This window comes from Electrophorus electricus, chromosome 26 (genome assembly GCF_041902795.1).
Source record: "Electrophorus electricus isolate QZ-2024a chromosome 26, ASM4190279v1, whole genome shotgun sequence".
Taxonomy (NCBI): Eukaryota; Metazoa; Chordata; class Actinopteri; order Gymnotiformes; family Gymnotidae; genus Electrophorus; species Electrophorus electricus.
Genome location: NC_137522.1, coordinates 6865257 through 6887853, shown reverse-complemented (window position 1 = coordinate 6887853; position 22597 = coordinate 6865257). Strand labels below are relative to the sequence as shown.

General features: G+C 52.3%; 1 protein-coding gene across 1 annotated transcript in view; it reads left to right on the top strand.

Annotated features, from left to right (window-relative positions):
• insrb (insulin receptor b) overlaps window positions 1–22597 on the top strand; it is a 57315-nt gene that overhangs the window by 22472 nt on the left and 12246 nt on the right. The window contains exons 3-9 of the mRNA XM_027010688.3: window positions 16404–16725; window positions 19692–19831; window positions 20141–20285; window positions 20583–20797; window positions 21071–21197; window positions 21436–21686; window positions 21937–22104. Coding sequence (XP_026866489.2) covers window positions 16404–16725; window positions 19692–19831; window positions 20141–20285; window positions 20583–20797; window positions 21071–21197; window positions 21436–21686; window positions 21937–22104 — 1368 coding nt within the window. The remainder of the gene's footprint in view (window positions 1–16403; window positions 16726–19691; window positions 19832–20140; window positions 20286–20582; window positions 20798–21070; window positions 21198–21435; window positions 21687–21936; window positions 22105–22597) is intronic.

Genomic DNA, 22597 nt, shown 5'->3' with positions numbered 1-22597 from the left:
CCGTCCCGTTTTAGGCCCGCGCAGCCTGGGGGCCCGGCGTGCGGCTCCTGTCCTTATTAAGAGCTGCAGTGCGGCGGCCACGTCCAGCTGCCTGCCAAAAGGTAGCTGTATATCAGAGCCTGCGGCTGCTGACCCCTTTATTTTAACGGCTCGGAGCTCTGCCGCGGCCCCTACCAAAATAACACGAGCTGGCGCTGTGCGCAAGGCCTGGGGGGTTTGGACCCCGCGTCGACTGAAACGGCCGTCCAGGACGCGCCCCGATCCGCGAGCGTGAGTCTTTAGCGCCCGATCGGTCCCGACTTGACCCCGACACAGCCACACCCCGAGGGGTTCAGGTTCGGCCGACGTTCCGCGCGCGTTATCGGATGAGCGCAACCGCTCTGTAGGGTGGGTGACCTGGTGGAGCGCACGAGGACACTTTCCCGTCCACCTCAGGCAGTAGCTGAACCGCATGTAACCGGGAGGCGGCCCCGCGCGCGCGCCAGAACGGCCCCGGGGCCCCTCTTCCAAGCCTCACAGGTATTAATAACTTGAGGAAGAGGTCAGGGACATGCATGTGGGGATGTATTGTTTTCATGGCTGCTTGTCAACGAGGAAGCGTACGTGTGTTGGGTGGGGGTGTTTGGGGCCAGTGGCCTGCGTGTGTTTGGCCCGGGTTTGCAGAACGTTCGGACGGCCTGGGCAACGGCCTGGAGGGAGCTGTGGCGCTGGCCTGGTAGCCATCCTGAACTTCTCCACATGGCCTTCCCAATTGTTTCCTGTCTTTGTGTGGCCATTTCCTGTTCTAGGGCTACGAGTGCTCTCAGGGGCCAGACACCGCAGGACTTCTGTGGATGCGATTATACTGGTTCGGTACTCAGAGTTTCGAGTTTGAGCGTGACCTTGTTTGTGAGCATTACTCTGTGCGCGCGTGCGTGTGTGCGCATTTTGATTAAGAGGAGTAGTCTGACACGTGTTTCAAAGGGTGTACAGACAGGGGGGATGGCGCTTAATAACTTGCTTGGAAGCAAAACAGACAGGAGGATTGTTTACAAGTGCTGGAAGTGTCCGATAGCAGCTGTTCCCATCCAGAATCAGTCGATCAGCTGAGCAGCTTCTCTATCTAGCTACCTATCTATCTATATATCTGTCTATATAGCTATCTATTTCTCTCTCCCCCCCCCCCGAAATGCATGCATACCCGTTGTGTGGATACTTAGGCAGGACCCCAAGACCTACTGCTATGGTTACTGTTGGATTTCAAGTCCTAGCATAAATGGCATCAGAAAATTGGGTTTCTTGTGCTGTCCATGGGCTCGTGTTTACCAAGCCTGCACGAATCTCTTTTCTGGCAAGCGGCCATTTTATGCGACATCATCACTTTTCGCCATGACTATATTCTGTTAGTGTAGCTGTTAAGGTGTGGCCCCTCCGAGCACGACCAGGGCCAACACCCAGAAGGCACCGCGCCGTCCCTGGGGTAAGAGAGCTCTTTCTGGCTTGCCTCCTGCCCACACCGAAACTCAGACGACAAACGGGTCCAAGCCTGCCACGCAGTGCCAGGCCTGCAGGCTTTCACTCATCTTTGCTGCAGTTCTGAAGCTTTGTCGCGGGGAGCCAATCGTGGTTTTGTGTCATGGTTACCATAGGCTGGCAGTTTTCTCTAACCAGAAAAGGACGTGTCTCGGATTTTAGGGTGGTGATGGTGGTGTGTGTGTGTGTATGGTTGTTTTTTTTGGAGGTGGTGCTTTGCCACACCCTGCACACTGATCTTTTAATGCCTTGGCCATTAGACCAGAAAGCTAGATGGGGTCATTTCCCCCAGGAAATGCACAGGTGATTTCAGTTTATCCAGCGATGCTCACCTTTGACTGGAGGAAGGGGAGGGGAGGAGCTCCAGGACTGCTGCAAGGTCCAGGTATGGGAAGTGGGTGTCGGCGTGCTCGCTGCCTTGTTGGGTCTGAGTGGTGCCAGCCACGAGCAAAGCCGCGTAGCCGTCGTGAGCCCCTTCCTGCGCTCTCACAGCAGTCCACGGTCGCCAAGCGATGAAGAACCAGGTCGGCCTGGTTGGAGGTCGGCCTGAACTCCTGAGCGTGGTCTGTGTTCGCTGGACGTTGTGAATGCTACGATGAGTTTGCAAAAACTCGGCAAAACCATGAGAGGAAAGGGGAGCGCTAGAGTGGGAGAACACCCCCCCCCCCCCCGCACCCGTGCCGTGCGCAGGTCCCTTCCTGAGAGGCCGAGCAGACGTAGCGGAGCGGAGCGCTTCGTCTTTAGCTGCCCGCGCCCGCGTCTCCACGCGCTCCGTCGCACCAACAAACAGTTTGTCGGTTGGGTAGGTTTCAGTTTTGATCATTCTTTCGGAGGGAGACGTGTAGGGAACCTGCAGAGAGTGTGAGTGTGAGAGCGAGAGAGAGAGAGCGCGAGAGCGCGCACAGCTGCGAGGAGTCACCTTGCAGGAGCTGGTGGGAATTCCCCACTTATATCAGCTCTGTTTGGGGAAGCAGAGGCGGAGTCTCTCGGCGAGCCATACACCTCGCAGTCCTGTGATTCAAACGTTGCCCTCGTCCAATCGAACGCTCCCGCCCTGTCCAGTCACATACTAACCCCCCCCTGTTAATTCCTGGCCTCTTGTGGCCTGCCAATTAACAATTTGGGCCAAGAAATGTGTACGTGTTCCAGCTGCGAGTGCTGCTGGGTTAAGAACAGAAGTGCAGGCAATACTTTTTTTTAGGGATTCGAAAATATTTTTAGAGCTCTTCACACAAGGGTTGTGGGGTTCAGAAGGAGTATTTTTAGGACTTCCCATCACGTAACAGCACTGCCGCGGTGATGATCTTTGCCATGGGCCGCTGTTTTATCTGGACCACTCTTTAAGGAGCTGAGTACAGATTTGGTTGGCAGAGAGACGGGTCATTACACATGCACTATTCCACGCCCCCCGCTACACTCCTGGGTTTTTTGTTATGGCTTCCCAGCAAGTCACTGGCAAATAGTAAGATTGTAGAAACTGGAGAGGAGCAGGGGGGGGATTAGGAATGTTCAAAGCGCGTGCGCGCGTGTCCAAGCGTCTGCGCTTGTGCGTCCGTCTGCCAGAAGGTTGAGTTTAACTGGCCTGATGCGTCTGTTAAATGAATAACGCTGAAATGAGCTCACGATCATCGGGACGGTTTGAGCCCTAGCCTCGTCCGCCGTAAAGCCACAGTTACTATGGTTACCGCGAGCGTGCCGGTCTTTCCCAGACTCCAGCGTAGAGCCAGGGCCGTGTCCGCGGCGGCAACGGGTGCTCGTCAGAAGTAGGCGGTAGGTCTCTGCGGGCAGGACCGATCAACAAATGCTTTCATCGTTACGCCGTCCGCCCCAGCTAGACTGCTGTGCCGCGTTGTGCCGATCAGATCGCTCGCCGTGGCTACTCCAAGAGCCGTTCCGCCCTCCGATGGAAAAGGGGCTTCTGTGGTCCGCTTTCAAGCGATCTGCGAGTGACCAGCGGCCCGGGATCGCACGGAGGGAGAAAAGTATTTCAGGTTGTGCTGCAGTGACTGCGGAACGTGAAGGCAGGTGATTAGAACTTCACCTGCGATCCTTTTCGATGAGGGTACGTGAGAAAGCGCACGCACAGCAAGGTGGGAAAAAAAATGTCGTGCTGCCTGTATGCAAATTTCATTCCATCTGGTAATATTGACCAATCAGATGCAGCGGCAGAAGACGACTGGGGAAAACATCTTGCATCATATCTGAACTCATCACAGTCAGTTCTGTTCCACGCTGGTACAATCTTTTGGACGTATTGCCATATCTGTTTGTTTTAGAATAACCAACAAACTTGCCTCATCACGTTTACTCACGTTTGTACTACCTGTTCGTCTTCCTTTTCACTTCTCTTTTTCCAGCCCCTCTCTCTCTCTCTCTCTCTCTCTCTCTCTCTCTCTCTCTCTGTCTCTCTCTCTCTCTCTCTCTCTGTCTCTGTCTCTCTCTCTCTCTCTCTCTCTGTCTCTCTCTCTCTCTCTCTCTCTCTCTGTCTCTCTCTCTCTCTCTCTCTCTCTCTCTCTCTCTCTCTCTCTCTCTCTCTCTCTCTCTATCTCTCTGTCTATCTCTGTCTCTCTCTCTGTCTCTCTCTCTCTCTCTCTATCTCTCTCTCTATCTCTCTGTCTATCTCTGTCTCTCTCTCTGTCTCTCTCTCTCTCTCTCTATCTCTCTGTCTATCTGTCTCTCTCTCTGTCTCTCTCTCTCTCTCTCTCTCTCTCTCTCTCTCTCTCTCTATCTCTCTGTCTATCTCTGTCTCTCTCTGTCTCTCTCTCTCTCTCTCTATCTCTCTGTCTATCTCTGTCTCTCTCTCTGTCTCTCTCTCTCTCTCTCTCTCTCTCTCTGTCTCTCTCTCTCTCTCTCTCTCTCTCTCTCTCTGTCTCTGTCTCTCTCTCTCTCTCTCTCTCTCTGTCTCTCTCTCTCTCTCTCTCTCTCTCTGTCTATCTCTCTCTCTCTCTCCGTCTCTCTCTCTCTCTGTCTATCTCTCTCTCTCTCCGTCTCTCTCTCTCTCTCTCTATCTCTCTGTCTATCTCTGCCTCTCTCTCTCTCTCTCTGTCTCTCTCTCTCTCTCTCTCTCTCTCTCTCTCTATCTCTCTGTCTATCTCTGTCTCTCTCTCTCTCTCTGTCTCTCTCTCTCTCTGTCTCTCTCTCTCTCTCTCTCTCTCTCTCGAACGTGATGTCATGCAGACAGGCTGGAATTTTTGGGTCTTCACATGACGGACCAAACTTGTCATCTCCGGCTCATGTTGCAGAAAAAGGATGGCCACTTTGTGCACATGCATTTGTGCTATGCATAAGGGTGTGTGTGTGTGTGTGTGTGTGTGTGTGTGTGTGTGTGTGTGTGTGCTCTAAGGAATCTCTAAGCTTTCTGTGAATGGGGGTTAATGGGTGTGTCCTGCTTTTTGTTCTTGTGCTGCGCCATGTGTTGTGAACACTGACCTACTCATAAAATGTGGGCATCGCTCAAAACTTTAATCAGCGTCTCTGATGTGTTGTGTGGCTCTCTCTCATTATAAAGGCTCTTCTTCCACATCTGCGTCTCATGGCCGCGCGCACCGGTACCCCTGTCTCACCCCTAATAGGTTCCACAGTTTCTCAGCTCTCTTCATCACTTATTCATAGACGAATAACAACCATTTTCTGTTACAGCCATGTTAGCAGACCTAGCGTGGCCCAGCACCTCTTGCACGTGCAGGGCCGATGGTGTGTGTGTGTGTTTGAGTGAATGAGGGGGCGCCGAGCGCACTTGCTAAGTCCCAGACAAAGCAGCACACGTCCGTTTCCTCGGAGCGCCTAGTTCAGCCGTTGCTGTTGACTCATCAGAGAACAATTTGCCCGTTGAGGTTAGCTGGACGGGCCGAGCAGAGCGCGGGCCTGCGGCGGGCGCATGTCTGCTCTTTTGGCACCGTTTTTAAAAACTCTTGAACCCTTCTTCGTAGTTTGAGCGTACGTGTTCTGACACACTTCAGATCGCGGCCCGTGCACAGCCTCCCCTGTCTTGTCAGCCGGTCGGTCCGTTTTGCGGTGCTTAATGGTTTTGCAGTTCATCTGTGGCCTTTTTGGGTTTGTTTCTTTGTTTAGAGTTTTTTTTCCTTTTCGTATTTTGACCATGCAGATTCCTGTACAACTTATTAGGGCACTCCCTTCAGCCTCCTGTTGATAGACTCGTGTGTGTGTGCGTGTGTGCGTGTGTGTGTGCACGCGTGCTCTGCGGCTGGGACAAGCGCACGTTCTGCTGAAATGCTCTCGTGTATGCCTGCCAGGAAAAGCCTGGGCTTTCTGATCTCTTCTTGCGTGCGCGGCGCCCACCGAAGCAGATCAGAGGGAGCAGCCTCTTCCTGACGGCACTGCAAGGAATCTGGCAGGAATCTGGGGATGGAAGAGGAAATCCAAAAATTTTTGAGCACATCGTGTTTGTGTTTGTGCACTGCCGTCGCCGCGGCAACGAGCTAAGCAGACAAGGGAGTGTGGCGGGGAGGAACCCCCCCCCCCCCCCCCCCCCCCGGGCCGTTCTTGGACTCGGTGGCCAGACAGGGTTAGATGGTGGTCAGAGATGGTGACCAGGGCAGTGTCCAGCAATGCCACGGTCGGTCACAACCGAGCCGAACAGATCTCACAAGTCTGTGTAAAGAGGGCACGATCGTCGCTGTTGTGATGGCTGCTGTTTGAAGCTCCGGCCCTTTTAATAATTACTCCACAATTTAAAACGAGTCGTTAAAAGCAGGTCCGCACAATCTGTCGAGGTTGTTTTTCTTTTTTTTAAAAATGAAATCCGTATACCGATATTGCAGCTGTAAATGGCCTCTCCAGCAAATCAGAGTGTTTCTTGTGCGCTCAGCGCATCATGTTGAGCGTCCTCTGTGTAGTAATTGCATTCACATGACTCAACAAGTGGAAATAATTTGGGTGAAAGTAACACAGGCAAGTATTTACTCATGTAACAAGGCGTCTGTGAACAGATCACAACTGCAGTATACGTACCAGTGTAATCGTAATATGGACCTTTTCTCCATGTTGTGCAGCCTTAAGTCAAAGTTGTTGGTCCCCTCCTGCGTTGGGAGGGGACCGGAGCTGGGTTTGGAGCAGTTCTGCCAGCATCTGTTGCCCAGCCCTGCACAAATAAAACTGACCCGTCTGTCACTCTTGGTTGTCTGAAGTCACTGACCTGTCGCCGTGTCTGTCCCAGCTGCACTCCCCTACCAGACCTCGGTGTGCGGTCATTCCCATGCAGAATGCTCTCCCAAGCTCCTGGTAGTCACACGGCACAGCTCTGACAGACGTCTTCACTGTGTCTTGCCTGTTTTTGATTTTAGCAGAGTCGGTATGTCCTTTGTCCTCCAACATCCCCCCCCCCCAAAAAAAATCTCTGCCAGACAGGTTCCAACTACCAGCTCCTCTAGCAAACCACAAAATCCCCCCCCCAGCTATGGACCACCGCATTCACCCTGCATCGTCTGAGAGTGACCGGGTATCTCCGATTGGACGCAAGCGATTGGCTCGAATGCTTGGTGGGGGGTTGATGCGTGGGACGCCTAATCAGACCTGCTCACATGAGCTCTGTGCGTGTGCGCGAGTGCGTGCGTGCGTGTGCGCGAGTGCGTGCGTGCGCGAGTGCGTACGCGTGCGTGAGTGCGTGCGTGCGTGTGCGCGAGTGCGTACGCGTGCGTGTGCGCGAGTGCGTGCGTGCGTATGTGTCTCTTCCATTTGTTCCTTCCTTGTGCCGCGACTGGAGTTTATTCACTCCCACCACACTGGTGCCTTCACCTTCACCATCCTCCTCACCAGCTTGCCCTCTCTCATTTCAGTCGATTGTACGTTGCTCGAATACTTGTGTGCAGTTAAATGCCTTTATGATCATTTTGACTTATCTAGCACCTTTCTTTGTTTAAAAAAACAAAGAAAAGAAAAGAGAAAATATCCCACACCAACCTGAAAAGGTGTGTTTAGATTCATTATGAGCCCAGTTACACGAGCTGGTGGATGTCCGTACCTGGAACCCTCCCACTCCGCTTCCATGTCTCCGCGTGGTGCCTTGTACGCGCCGCTGACCTCTGACCCCATGCACCGCCGCGTGCGGTGGAGTGGCCGTGTGGAGCTCGTGCACCTCAGTGCCTTGGCTGCTCTGGCTGCTTAACATTTGACGCCGACGGCAGCGCGAGCCCGTCGGCATCGGCGCAGGGCTTGCCGGGAGCCGGCCGTAGCCCGAACTTGTTCGGACGGTCCCGGCGGTTCAGATATCCTCTCCACAGCCCGTGCTAAAACACTGCCCTAAATATCAGTTGCAGTAGAGGTGTTTTTCCAACTTCAGTCATGCAGTGATGTTGCTGATGATGATAAAAAGATGAAAATATTAGAAAATAAAGTGCAAACGTCAATGACTGGTTAATTAAAGGCTGTGCAGCTCTTAACTCTCCTCTTAATATGTCTGGATTGTCATTTAATTATCGGCTCCATAGTGACCGTAAATGAGAGCGACAGCGAAGGACAGCAGCTCCGTTCGCCGTGACCCCTGCGTCCATCCCTTTAAGTGGGGACATTACACGCGTTTATGGAACCATTAAGCGCATAAGATCAGTAGGTGTTATACAGTGCGCCAGCCACGTGCACACGCTCGGCGCATGTTCGCCCGTGGCAGTGTGCAGTGGGGAACGCTTCCGCACGCGGAGAGCCGTGCGGAACACCTCGGCTCGACCACTGTTGTGGAAGAGTTCGTCTGCCCTCCCGCCGAGGAAGCAGTTCTTATTCCTCCCTCCAGGAGCGCGAGAGAGGCATGGCTCTGATCCCATCCCCGACGAACTGGAATTGTGACTCGTAGTGAGCTGACCGTAACCCAGGAACAGAATTCCACAAACCATGACATTTTTAGCTGTCGTTTGCCGGGATGAAATTCAGATCAGCACTGGACGCTTCTGCGTTCTATTTATTTATTACAGTTATTTACCGATTCACTCCTTTTCCCTACCTGGAAACGCGAGTCAAAGCGGCACCTCCGGCGCCTCAGCAGCATAACTCATTTTCTCCGCTGACCTTGAAAGCATGCGCACACGCACCTCGGCAGCCGGCGCTCCTGTTTGTTTAACTTTGGGAGCTTTTTCCATTAGCGATATTTCAAAGAATTTCCCCAGTGATCCTCGGCCTCTCGAGGCCACGTTTGCTGACCCAGACATAAAGCTGCTCAGTCGCACGTAAGCCGAAGCGTCGCTGCTGTGCTTGGGAATGCTGTCATTTAAGTCAAAATGTATTTCTTTGGAAATTTGTAAAGATAATAGTGTGTTTCGTCCCGCGCTAGTATTTAGTGGGATAATTAGAGGATCGGTCCTTAATGGAGCTGTTGAGAGTGAGCAGTGTGCTCTTGCACAAGGGCAATGTTGAATACAGGAGAAGTCTGACATGGGTTTAAAGGAGCATTCTTTTGCATGCGTCCGCAACACTGCCGTGATGCGCCGCGGCAAAAGGTTGGGCCGCGTGCGTCTTCTCTCTCTCTCTCTCTCTCTCTCTCTCTTCCTTCCCTTCATCTTTTGCGTTTCCCTCCTTTGTGCTAAATGTACAGCCTCTCTCTAAAAGAAGTTCTCCACATGGAGCCTGTTACTGCTTTAGCAGACCGTCACTGCTTCTGAACGCCCCCCCCCCCCCCCCCCCCCGCCCCTTTCTTTCTGTTCTTGCGTTATGAGGGGTTGTTTTCACGGTTACTCTCCCTGCGTTACGTAACCAGTAGTATCTTGCAGTGTGTCACACATTGCAGAATCACCTGTGTAGACACACACACCACCATCCCGTGTTGCAGTTGGTACACTTTGTGCGCTGTGATGGTGGAGGGTGTCCGGGGGGGGGGGGGGGGGTGACCTGTCATGGCAGGCTGGAGAGGAGGACAGAGGTGGTAGTGGAGAGGGGACTGATGCTCGTGGCACCGGTGTGCTGTGTGCTGAATATGAAACAGCTCTTTATCTGCAGTGCAGCCATTATACTGCTGCAGGCCTACACAGCTGGGTCAGCCATACCACTCTCTCTCTCTCTCACTCACACACACACACACACACACACACACACAGCCCAACACCATCCGTAGATATACATTAAACTCACACACACACACACACACACACACACACACACACACACACACACACACACAGCCCAACACCATCCGTAGATATACATTAAACACACACACACACACACACAGCCCAACACCATCCGTAGATATACATTAAACTCACACACACACACACACACACACACACACACACACAGCCCAACACCATCCATAGATATACATTAAACACACACACACACACACAGCCCAACACCATCCATAGATATACATTAAACACACACACACAGCCCAACACCATCCATAGATATACATTAAACTCACACACACACACACACACACACACACACAGCCCAACACCATCCGTAGATATACATTAAACTCACACACACACACACACACACACACACACACACACACACAGCCCAACACCATCCGTAGATATACATTAAACTCACACACACACACAGCCCAACACCATCCGTAGATATACATTAAACTCACACACACACACAGCCCAACACCATCCATAGATATACATTAAACTCACACACACACACACACACAGCCCAACACCATCCATAGATATACATTAAACACACACACACACACACACACACACACACACAGCCCAACACCATCCATAGATATACATTAAACTCACACACACACACACACACAGCCCAACACCATCCATAGATATACATTAAACTCACACACACACACACACACACACAGCCCAACACCATCCATAGATATACATTAAACTCACACACACACACACACAGCCCAACACCATCCATAGATATACATTAAACACACACACACACAGCCCAACACCATCCATAGATATACATTAAACACACACACACACACAGCCCAACACCATCCATAGATATACATTAAACTCACACACACACACACACACACACACACACACACACACACACACACAGCCCAACACCATCCGTAGATATACATTAAACTCACACACACACACACACACAGAGCCCAACACCATCCATAGATATACATTAAACTCACACACACACACACACACACACACACACACACACACAGCCCAACACCATCCATAGATATACATTAAACTCACACACACACACAGCCCAACACCATCCATAGATATACATTAAACTCACACACACACACACACACACACACACACACACACACACACAGCCCAACACCATCCATAGATATACATTAAACTCACACACACACACACAGCCCAACACCATCCATAGATATACATTAAACACACACACACACACAGCCCAGCACCATCCATAGATATACATTAAACTCACACACACACACACACACACACACACACACAGCCCAACACCATCCATAGATATACATTAAACTCACACACACACACACACACAGCCCAACACCATCCATAGATATACATTAAACACACACACACACACACACACACACACACACACACACACACACACAGCCCAACACCATCCATAGATATACATTAAACTCACACACACACACCCGTATAGCACTTTGTATCATTCCACTCTATTTATGACCCTTTCTGTCCAGTGTTGTCTGTCCCAGTAGGAACTCTGCTTTCCCTTCCCACTCCAGTTCTGTAGTGGCGCTCCTCCAGTCTGAAAGGAGGACCGTTCGGTTGTTGTCCTTACTTAATGAACAAGAACGCCTCACCCTGCAGCACAAAGACCAGACCAGACCCCCTGCCGCGGTAGTCCATATATCTCTCACCTTTAACACTCTCAGATGGGGTGGGCATTTATTTATTTTTATTTTTTTTAAAGCCTGCGTGGCCTCTTACAGCTCTGAGGTGGGGAAGACTCCCTCCGCTCGTAGTCGGCTCTCCAGCACTGAAATGATTTATTTACAAGGATTAAGGTATTTATTTTTAACCCAGCCTGGTCCTTAGATGACTTTTTTTTATAGTTTTTGGAGTTTAGCCATTCGAAAAGCACAGAATTAGCTGCATTCTTACAGAGGAACCTCTGTGAACTCTGCACTCACTATGCTGTTGCTGATCATGTTAATTCAGACCTAGTTCCTGTAAGCACGAGCCAAACCAAGTTCTGCTAACTGGTTTTCACTCTCGTCCCCAACCGATAAAGGTGGTGTTCTGATGCACATCGATGCCACCCCCGTCAGGTCTACATACCAAGCTCTAGAGGCATGGCACTTAACAGGTGTCACTTGGATCCTACGAAGCATGACGACGTATAGGTTCTCTACAGCCCTGGGATACTGGACTCGCCTGCTCTGTGTGCTGTTGGCTAAAATCATGGTGAGGGTCTCTCCACCCGCAGCCTCTGTGGTGGATGCGAGCGTGAAATCGGCTGCCAAAAGATTCAACGTCCATAACATTTTGACTGATGCATGAAACGCGGTGGCCCGCTCACCTGGGTATCTCCCCGGCCAGTCGAAGGTGATGCCATACCGGCTATCACCCAGGCCCATTACATCATGAAAATCTCTCTATAGGCTGAATTGGGCTTTATAAGCCATAACAACCCGTCACTTCAGGACTGGGGGAAAAAATCTCATCTTGAAACGTTCCAGCTGCGCAGAATTAGGTTAGCTTACCTAACACAAACTGTCTGCTAACAAAACACAGGAGCCGTCTGCGCATGAAGTCGATTGTTTTGAGAGATGCTGATGTGATTTTTGTCGTGATATACGGAGACTTCAAACCAAATTGAGCTGCACATCATTTGTAGTCACTGTAGTCTCTGTCCAAACCTTAAGACACACGTGCATGAGCATGCACACGCGTATACACACACACACACACACACACACACACACACACACACACACACACGCTGGTCTGTAGGACCAGCTCTGAGGGCTCACACAGGTGTCCTCGCTGAGATGCGCTCTCTGAGGTGACTCACCTTCCCTTCTGCAGGAGCCTGTAATCGAATCGCAGCCCGTGCACTGGAACATCCGCTCTGCCCTCGACGGTCTCTTCCCTGCTTACGGTCATCTAATCAGGTTCCGTTCTTGGCCGTAAGTGCCGCCCTGGGCCTTTCATCTCTCACGGTGACGGAGAGGACCGGGAGAGCAGGACCTTTCGCACGGAGCTGGGCGTTCAGGATGCAGGAAGTCAAAGGGTTAGACGTCCCGGGGGGAGAGGAGGCCTCGTTTAATTACAGATGTGCTCACCAGGCCGGTGCTTCCTCTGCCGCTCGTCAGCGAGATTATTGTAAAGCAGTTTTCGCCTTAGTCGGTCTGTGGAAAGGCGTTTTTCATTCATCAGACGTCGGTGGGTCTTCGACACCTTTCAGATGCTCTTTGGGTGGATAATGGAACAGGTGAGACTAAGGTGGGGAAGACTGGCCGACTTTGGGAAAACTGTAGGAGTGAAAAGATGGTAAAAACATATAGTTACATTACAGTACTTCAATTTTCACATCAAAGTGATTCATTATTTTTTTTGGTTGACCTCAAAAACGAGCCAACCCACGAGTGAGTAATTATTCAAATTGTTCTCCTTTCTGTAAAGTTCAGTTCTCAATAATGGCTCTGTTTCTCGACCTTGGCAGTTTTTCCCTGTCCACGTGTTTGGCTCCCCTGTCCACGTGTTTGGCTCCCCGGTCCGGGCTGCGGCAGCTCGGACGGACGTTAACGTGAGCGGCGTCCCAAACGGGCGACACCAGATGCACCTGGTCCTCCCAACCAGCTCCAACCCAAACCCCCCCCGTGAAAACTTTCCACAGCTGATATTGCTCACTAGTCGGCGTTTCAATCTCTCTCCCCTGACCGCCCTGCGCAGCTCCGGCGCCGCAGTCTGGGCCTTGGTACGGGGAGGCGGAGTCTCCAAGCCCGATCTTGGAATGTCTGTCCTCTGCTATGGTGGACGGAGCCAGGACGCCCCCTCGAGACCCCAGCAAGTAAACATGTCCAAAAAAAAAAATGAAATGGAACAGAAGTGTCCGACTTGATTAGGCGTGTACTGGGACTGCTCTTAGACTCTTGGTCTTCTTTCAGAAATATGCAAGACTGAGTCATGTAACATTTTTTCTTTTCCTGTGGGTTTTTTGAGTGTGTGTGTGTGTGTGTGTGTGTGCGTTCGTTCCGTACGGGCCACTCCCACAACCTGTCTGTGCAGGCCTGTGGCTTGTTCCTGTGTCACTGCGGGAGATAAACACTCGAGCCATACAACACCAAAACCCTTTTCAGGACGCAATGTAGTGTCGAGACCAAAAACTACCAGGCGTATATTTATTCCTTTGTTTACACTCGTTCTCCCAAGTCTCTTTCTCCCTTTTAAAAGCACTGCAGCTAAGGGCGCGCGTCCGCGTTCCCAAATAACAAACGTGGCTTCGCTCTTCGCTCGGGACAGATTTTGGTGGGAAGCCACAGAAATTGAGCTAAAATTAACCGAAGCTGTCAGCGCCGTCTTGAATGACGGGAAGGAACTTTTTTTTCCAGACAGTTTAAGCCCTGGAGGCATCTTGGATGCAGTAGAAATTTCCCACAGATTGATTGTACTACACTTGACAAAGAGAACGAACAGTAGGCTTTGGTTGGAACAGGAGGGATTTGCCTTGTAAAGGTTTTGGGTTTCTTTGACCCAGCAGTTTAGAGTTTCTTTTTTTGCAGGGTGAGGGAGGTGGTGTATACATTTAATTTTCTGCCTTTTGTTTTGTTTGTGTGTAAGGACCAGTGACACGGTACAACTAAACCCCCCAAAGCGCCTCTGTCACCAGTGTTATGGTTTCACTGACGATTCCTGTAGGCTGTTGCCAGCTTGGTTGCTCATTTTATTTCCAGACTGCATCTATACAATGACGAGCCTGCGTGCCTTAATGCGTCCGTTTATTTTTAACTTGTTCATTCGTCGCTCATTCGTTCGTTCATTCGTTTAGCATTGCTGCTAAACGAATGCTCAGGTTTTTCCTTCAGATTATTTGACGCCTTGTAAAGCGCGGAGTTGAAAGTTTCCTGGACATGCCTCCCTTTCCCTGCTAGGATGAGCCGTGCAGCCTTGTGCTGGTCCAGGTCTCTTGGGACGGGCGAACCTCGAGAGCCCGGGGGCCGTTTGTGTCGGACTTGCGGGAGCGTGCAGGCGGATGGTCGGGCCGCTGCATAATGTGGACATGCTGGTTTTCCTCCTTTTACTGATCGCTTCCTTCCTGTGCGGAATGCTAATCTGAATTCTTCCTCCATCTCCCTCCAATCTCTTTATCTTTATCTTTCTCTGCCTTTTTCTCCCCAACTCTGCTCCGATTAGCTGACACGAATATATCGAAAGCAAATCCAACTGGGCTGTGGAGTTTGGCAGCGTGTGGGAGGGATGTGTGTGGGTGGGTTGGTTTAGCGTGGGCACGTGTGTGTGTGTGTGTGTGTGTGTGTGTGTGTGTTTCTGCATTTGTTTCAGCATTGTGGGTTTTTATTTTATTTCACTCCCTCTTTCTCCAGTTAAATGTTATTGCGGTGAGCTGTGTGCGGCGCTCGCGTGAGGTTTGAGGGTTGTTCCGGAGCAGGACAGTGAGGGGTAAAGGTCAACGGTGCGCACGCGTGCGACACTGTAAGACAGGCGCAGGAGTACTGTAAGCTCGAGGCCGCTTCGTCCCTGCCCCGTTCTGCTTTTCCTGTTCGTGTGTCCCTGAAGCATGCAGCCAGTGTTGGCGAGCCGGCATGCGAGGGGTTAAAGAGGGGCGGCTCTTTCCCCCGCACTGGAACAGGCCGTTGAATGGCTGCCTTCCACGGACAGCAAACACATTGGTTAAGGGTGAGGGCGGATCTCGGGCTGTGGCAGAACTCTGGGGTGGAGCAGTGCAGGATCGGGAGTGTGTCTGTGCGTGCGTGTGTGGTGAGCGGCATGCAGCGCCTAGCAAACACGGGCAGAGAGCACGAAGACGCAGTCACTTCCCAGGCAAGATGAGCAGTTTACTGTGCCAGCGTTTGCACTATGAAAAGGTCGTAGATGTGCCTGTGTTGTGCCTTTTCAGAGACAACCCCCCCCCCCACCCACCCAATCTTCCGCTGTCCAGCCGTCCAATCAGTGCAGACTCGAGTCATCTTGAACTCGCTCACCTCTACCTCTGCTGCCTCCACATGTCCCCTTCTCTTTTCAGACAGGCAGTGCTCCAGCCTGCCCTGGCCTGCTCACACAGCCAGAGGGCTCCAGGTTGTTTTTCTCCTGCGGGGCCCGCCTCTGCGTCACGTGACCGTGGCTTTTATGACACTAACGAAGTCCAGCGCGTATGCCGCCGAGCTCCGAGCACAGCAGGCGCTCAGACTCCAGCCGGCCGGCCCAAACGGGACGCGATGAAACGCGCACAGGCGCCCCTCCCCAGTGGCATCTGGCATGTGTTCCATAAACACCTGTTTCACCGCCACTGCCAAGTGCCCGAATTTAACTAGTGCCAAGGGCACGATCTTTAGCCCACTGATGTTATCGTTTCTTGCTTCCTTTGTTTGTTTGTTTTTTTAATTGAGAGAGTCATTCGACCAGGTCCGCTGACTTTAACCAGGTCCGCTGACTTTAACCAGGTCCTCTGATTTTAAACAACTCAAATGTTTGTAGCGGTGAAGGAAATTTTATTTATTTTTTTAACGTGGCCAAAAAGTAAATAAATGAGTGATTGACTGTCCTGACACTGATGAACACTCGCCTGGTACACTGCGCGTCCCGTTCTGTTGCACTTTTGTCGTTGTTGCAGATGCTTTGATTTTTTTGGCATAAAATTGACAGAAATGAAGAATCAGTAATGGCTTCCTCGGCGGCGGTGATTGGCCACGTATTACTGTATTTTGAAAACGTGTCTTGAAACAATTTGCTGAAACGAGTGAATCTCTCTCTGTGTCTCTCTCACAGTCTGCCCGGCTGCGTGTAAGCACCGTGCCTGCACCCCCAGCAATCGGTGCTGCCATGACCAGTGCCTGGGGGGCTGTTCGGAGGCGGGGAACGCCAGCGCCTGCCTGGCCTGCCGCCACCTCCTTCACGGCGGGACATGCGTGGAGCGCTGCCCGCCCGGCTACTACACCTTCCAGGGCTGGCGCTGCGTCTCCTTCGACTTCTGCCAGGGCCTCCACAACCAGTGCAAGCAGGCCAAGTCCAACCACTGCCACCAGTACGTCATCCACAGCGGAGCTTGCGTGCCCGAGTGCCCCTCCGGCTTCACCATCGTGGACTCCACGTGAGTAGTCCGGCCGCTGCTCCCGTGCCCTCGCGAGAGCGCCTGGTCTTTACGGCCTGCCGCCGCTCGTGCGATCCAGATCGCTCTACGCCGCGCGGGGAGGGTGGCCTCTCAAGACGTCGGTAACGGTATCGGCCTGCTCCGGCCTTTGTGTCCGAGCCCGAGGAACGAAGCGGACCTGCCGCTGTGCTGTGTGTGTGTGTGTGTGTGTGTGTGTGTGTGTGTGTGTGTGGTGGGTGGGTGGGTGTTTGGGGGCTGAGGACCCAGCTCGGGGCGCAGCGCTGGAGACCCGCCGCCTCCCGAGGACAATAGGCGCCTTTGTTAACCCGAGCCAGGCGCTGGAACTGATGGAAATGGTTGCCTACTACAGCGCCCCTCCTGGTTCTTTTGTTGTGTGTGTGTGTGTGTGTGTGTGTGGGGTGGGGGGGCTGCTGTCCACAGGTTTGGAGGGTTTGATTGGATTTCCCGCTTCCAGGAACTCTGGGAAATTGACGTGATTTGCTTGTTTTTCTGCTCCTGCCACCTTTGCCTGCCCTGTGGGCTACAGTCATTCATTATTAACTCCTATTGGACAACAGGACCCACCCACACACACACGCACGCACATGCACACACACACACACACACATACGCCCACACACACACACACACACGCACGCACATGCCCATACACACACACACACATACGCCCACACACACGCACGCACCCACACACATACGCGCACACGCACACACACACGCACGTGCCCACGTGCCCGCCCACACGCACACACACACACACGCGCGCGCGCGCACACACATACACACGCGCGCGCGCGCACACACATACACACGCGCGTGCGCGCACACACACTTACACGGCCACATGAGCGCGCGCACACACACACCTCTCATTCTCCCTCTTCTACCCACCCCCCCCCTCCGGGGTCTTCCACATGAGAGAGCAGGTTGGACATTTTGCATCTCCGCCCCCTTTCAGACATTCACAACCTCGGAAAGGAGGGACGCTGCCACGTCTTGGCGGCTCGGTTCATCATTTCCAATTCCTCCGGTTCCAAGCGGCCGGCGACAGCAGGGCCGAAGAAAACGGAGCTGGAGACTGGGATTGGGTGTTTTTGGGAGGAGGAGCACTCACTTCCCCTCCTCTCCTTGGCTGCTCACTCTGCCTTCGTTCTTTCTAAATAAACGAACAAAAGCTGAGCGATGGCACAGTGCCGCCCAAACGCTGCCAGGCTGCACGCGACACGGAGCGGAAACGCTCCGCAAGCGCTGCCTGCTCCTCCCCTCCCCCACACCACTCTGCCTACACCCCGAGGATGCTGCTTGTTGTTGTTGTTGTTGTTGTTGTTGTTGTTTGTCCCCGTCACCCTCTTACAGAGAAGGGGGAGGGGGCGAAGGGTTGAAGAGCGCTCGAGGGAGGTAGGGAGTGAGAGAGAGAGGAAAAACGGAAGGGGTGAGTGGTGTGGGGAGGGAGTGAGAGAGAGAGAGAGAGAGAGGGAGGAAAAACGGAAGGGGTGAGTGATGTAGGGAGAGAGAGGGGGGGAAACGGAAGGGGTGAGTGATGTGGGGAGAGAGAGGGGGGGAAACGGAAGGGGTGAGTGATGGAGAGAGCGAGAGAGAGAGAGAGAGAGAGAGCGCGCGCTTGGGGAAGGAGGTGAGGGGCAGCAATCGTTTCTTCTGGGAGATTGGAGTCTATAAAGGAGTGAAGGGTGAACGGCAGGCGGGTCCCAGCCACATGCGCCGCCCGTCAGTGAGCTGGGAGCAGAGCCGAGGCTGTGGCTGTCGCACCGGTTTCATTCTGCAGAAAGCCCGTGGCTTTGTATAAGAGTGATCAAATGAAGAGAGAGAATTAGCCAAATCCTCCGAGCTAAAGGGATTCATTATGTTGATGCATCTTGATTATTTAATCTTTTAGACTTTCCACTGAATCCCCCGAAGGAGGTTCGGTAATGGTCCTCGCGCAGGGGGCCGTCATTCTTCCCAGCACTCTTAATGCAAGACAGTACCTGAAAACAGCAGTAGAAATGTTGCGCAGCGTTTGCGCTCCGATGCGCAAGAGCCTTCTCCCGCGCTCTCGACACACTCCAGTACGCCCCCCCACACACAACCACAGCCTGGTTGCTTGGTTGGTTTGAGGCTGTTGTTGTTGTGTTTTGATTTGAGGTAATAACCCAGTCAGGGCCCATTTTGGTCTCAGGCTGTGTCCTGGCGTAAGGGAGGAGGCCTCTCTCGTGTGCTGCCTCGCAGTTTCAGGGCTTGTTTTACCATCCTTTCATGTGTCACGTGTACATTGTCTGAACACAAAAGTGTTTGTTTATTTTTGGTAGTAATAACAATAATAACTTGAATTTATACAGTACCAGTAACAATTTATATGTTACTGGGGCAGTGGTAGCTCAGTGGTTAAGGTACTTAACTTGTAGTCGGAAGGTTGCTGGTTCAAGCACTGCCACTGTTGGGCCCCTGAGCAAGGCCCTTAACCATCAGTTGGTCAAGTCATAATTGTAAGTCGCTTTGCATAAAAGTGTCAGCTAAATGCTGTAAATGTAAATTACAGTACCTTTCACAACTCCAAGAACCATCCATATACCACAATACAGATGCAAAGCGAATTTCCTTTGCTGAGAGAAAGTCTGAGAGCTGCATTCAGAGGCACTACAAGGTCACCTTCCCAATACTTAAAGAGCTCTGTCTGGACACACGCGGTTTATACGGTGGAACAAGGAAGTGGAGAATGTGCTTAGACGGAGGATGGTGTGTGGTGGGGTGTTTTAATATGGTTTACAGCGTGTATGGAGGGTAGTTTAATGTATGAATATCTGTGTTTCTGAGTGGGGAGGGTGCACAAGCGTCCCTTAAATTTTATTCAAGTTTTTCCCTCGTGTGTGTGTGTGTGTGTGTGTGTGTGTGTGTGTGTGTGTGTGTGTGTGTGTGTGTGTGTGTGTGTGCGCGCGTGTGCACTCCAGGCTCAACTGCACGCCCTGTACGGGGCTCTGTCCCAAGCTGTGTACGGGTGTGCAGACGATCGACTCTGTGACGGCGGCCCAGGCCCTGCGCGGATGCACAGTCCTCAACGGCAGCCTGCTCATCAAGATCCGCGGTGGCAGTGAGTCCAATACACGCCTTCCCATCCACGCTCGGACACAGAGCTGCGCTTGCACTGGAACACGTTAACAAGCGTGAAGAAAAGTGGAGTTTTAGTTCTGTGTTTGGGTTTCTATGCAGTCAGTAGAGTCAGCCTGTGTCTGCATCTTCCCAACTTTCTTATAGGCCTTTTAAAGCCTTTTTAATACATTTTATTTATTTTAATAAGAGTTGGCTTTAGGGGAGTTTGTCACAGGAGTAGCGCATCATGTTGCTAGTGTCGGCATGCACACGTGTCGTGTCATGTTTGAACATATTGTTTTGTCCTCAGATAACATTGCAGCCGAGCTGGAGGCCAATCTGGGTCAGCTGGAGGAGATCACGGGCTACCTGACCATCCGCCGAGCCTACGCCCTCGTCTCCCTCTCCTTCCTCCGCAAGCTCCGCCTCATCCGGGGCGAGACGCAGGAAGTTGGGTAGGTGGCGCCAGTGCTGGTGTGCCAATCACAGGGTTTCAAGCATGGCTTCTTATTTTTCTGTTTTTCACATTTGTTCTTAGAATTGGCTTTATGACCTTTCTGCCTTGAGCTGCGGGTTTTGTTTCTGTCCTGACATCGTCTTGAATTAAAGTTTTTGTTTTTTTTTAATCTTAAGTCATTATTAAGCAGCACCAACTCTGGCGTTTCTTCAAGCAGCCGCGCGTAAGCGCGGTTAGTCGGCCTGACCGAGAGAGAAGGCGGCGCGACTCCTTCGTGTGCCGTTGTCGTTCTCAGGAACTACTCCTTCTACGCGCTGGACAACCCCAACCTGCGGCAGCTGTGGGACTGGTCCAAGCACAACCTGACCATTCTGCACGGCCGCATGTTCTTCCACTACAACGCCAAGCTCTGCCTGTCTGAGATCCAGAGGATGGAGCAGGTGACGGGAACGAAAGAGCGCAACACCAAGACCGACATCGCTGTCCGCACCAACGGAGACCAAGCGTCCTGTAAGTGAGGGCCAGTCGTTTCTGTGGGGCATTATACAGTGGGGGGGGGGGGTCAGAACATCAGAACCCGGTCTTCACGTGACACGCTAGACATCGCTGCTGCTGTTTGTCCGTAAAAGTGTGGTTAGCAGTATAGCCTCATGACTAAAACAGGAACACGGTACGCCTACGCATTCTGGGTCAGTGTGATTTTAGTTCAGGTCAGCTGGAAGTCAGCCTCGTGTGCTTCAGCTGTGACCTGAAGTGATCGGGGTTTCTGACCCTGTCTCGCAGGTGAAAACCGGCTGCTCAGGTTCACCCAAATCCGCACGATGTCCACGAAGATCCTCATCGTGTGGGAGCCGTTCTGGCCGCCGGACTTCAGAGACCTGCTGGGTTTTATGGTGCTCTACAAGGAGGCGTGAGTGTCCACTCATTCTGTTGTTTTGAGGCGAACTGTGAGGTGAAGCACACCGGGGACCCAAACCGACCTCCTCAGAGACGGAATATTTGTTTCACTAAAAATAACACATTTCCATTCCCTCTTTCCCAAGTTCCTTTGCAGCGTAGTCCTCTCCACGTGATTATAGTCTACCTCCAGCATACGAGCCAAACTAATCTCGCGCTCTCTCTCTCTCTCTCTCCCCCTCTCCCCGCAGCCCGTATAAAAACGTGACCGAGTTCGACGGGCAGGACGCGTGCGGCTCGAACAGCTGGGTGATCACGGACGTGGAGCCGCCTCAGCGCGCCACCGACGGTAAGAAGCAGGGGGACCCCGGCTGCATCCTGATGCCTCTCAAGCCCTGGACCCAGTACGCCATCATGGTGAAGACGCAGCTTTCCGTGTCTGACGAGCACCAGGTCAACGGGGCCAAGAGCGAGATCATCTACGTCCGCACCAACGCCACACGTGAGCGACGCACAGTCCGAAGCCCTAACTCTGGGTTTTAGAGCCCGTTCACAAAGTCCAAATCAGGGACAGGAGATGCCAATTTATGTGGTGTGAGGCAACAATGTTAATCGATATTGTCCCCATTAAAGAAACAAACAAAAACGAATAGACGTGTGCACGTGCCGGGGTTGGCGTTTTGGTTTTTAAAACGCGTCGTGCATCAAACGGCCCGTTGACAGTTTCGCTCTGCCGCGTTCGGTCTCCACAGGTCCGTCTGTGCCACTGGACCCCATCTCCTCTTCCAACTCTTCGTCCCAGATCATCCTCAAGTGGAAGCCGCCCACCGACCCCAACGGCAACATCACCCACTACCGCGTCTCCTACCAGAAGCAGGAGGAGGACAGCGAGCTCTACAAGTTCGACTACTGCCAGAAGGGTAAGGGTGGCCGTGAGCCAAGCGTGCACTGGTGTAGCGTCGACGCGCGCTTGTGCGTAAAAGGTCCTCGGAGTTGTAAGCTATGTGACCTTTTGAACTTTGGCATGGCATGTCGCGACACAAAACCACGGTATTTACCTTGCACATAATGACACGCCGCAAGCACAGGTCTTGCTTTTGCGTTATGGGTGATTAAGAAGCACTAGGACTAGCAAAGTCCCAGACCTTAAAGCAGAAACATTCGGTCATGGCGCCGTCCTTCACAGCCTTAACGCTCACTTATCGAGGCTTATCGGCACTTTTCATGAAACGTGTGTAAGCCTCCCGCTCCACACACACACACACACACACACACACACACACACACACACACGCCCACAGAGCAGGCAGAACACGACCTCCCGCTGACCTTCACTAGAGCTTTGGCCGAATAGATAAAGAACACTTGGCCCCGATGTCGCACGCATGCTTGCGCAAGCAGTTGTGAGACCGC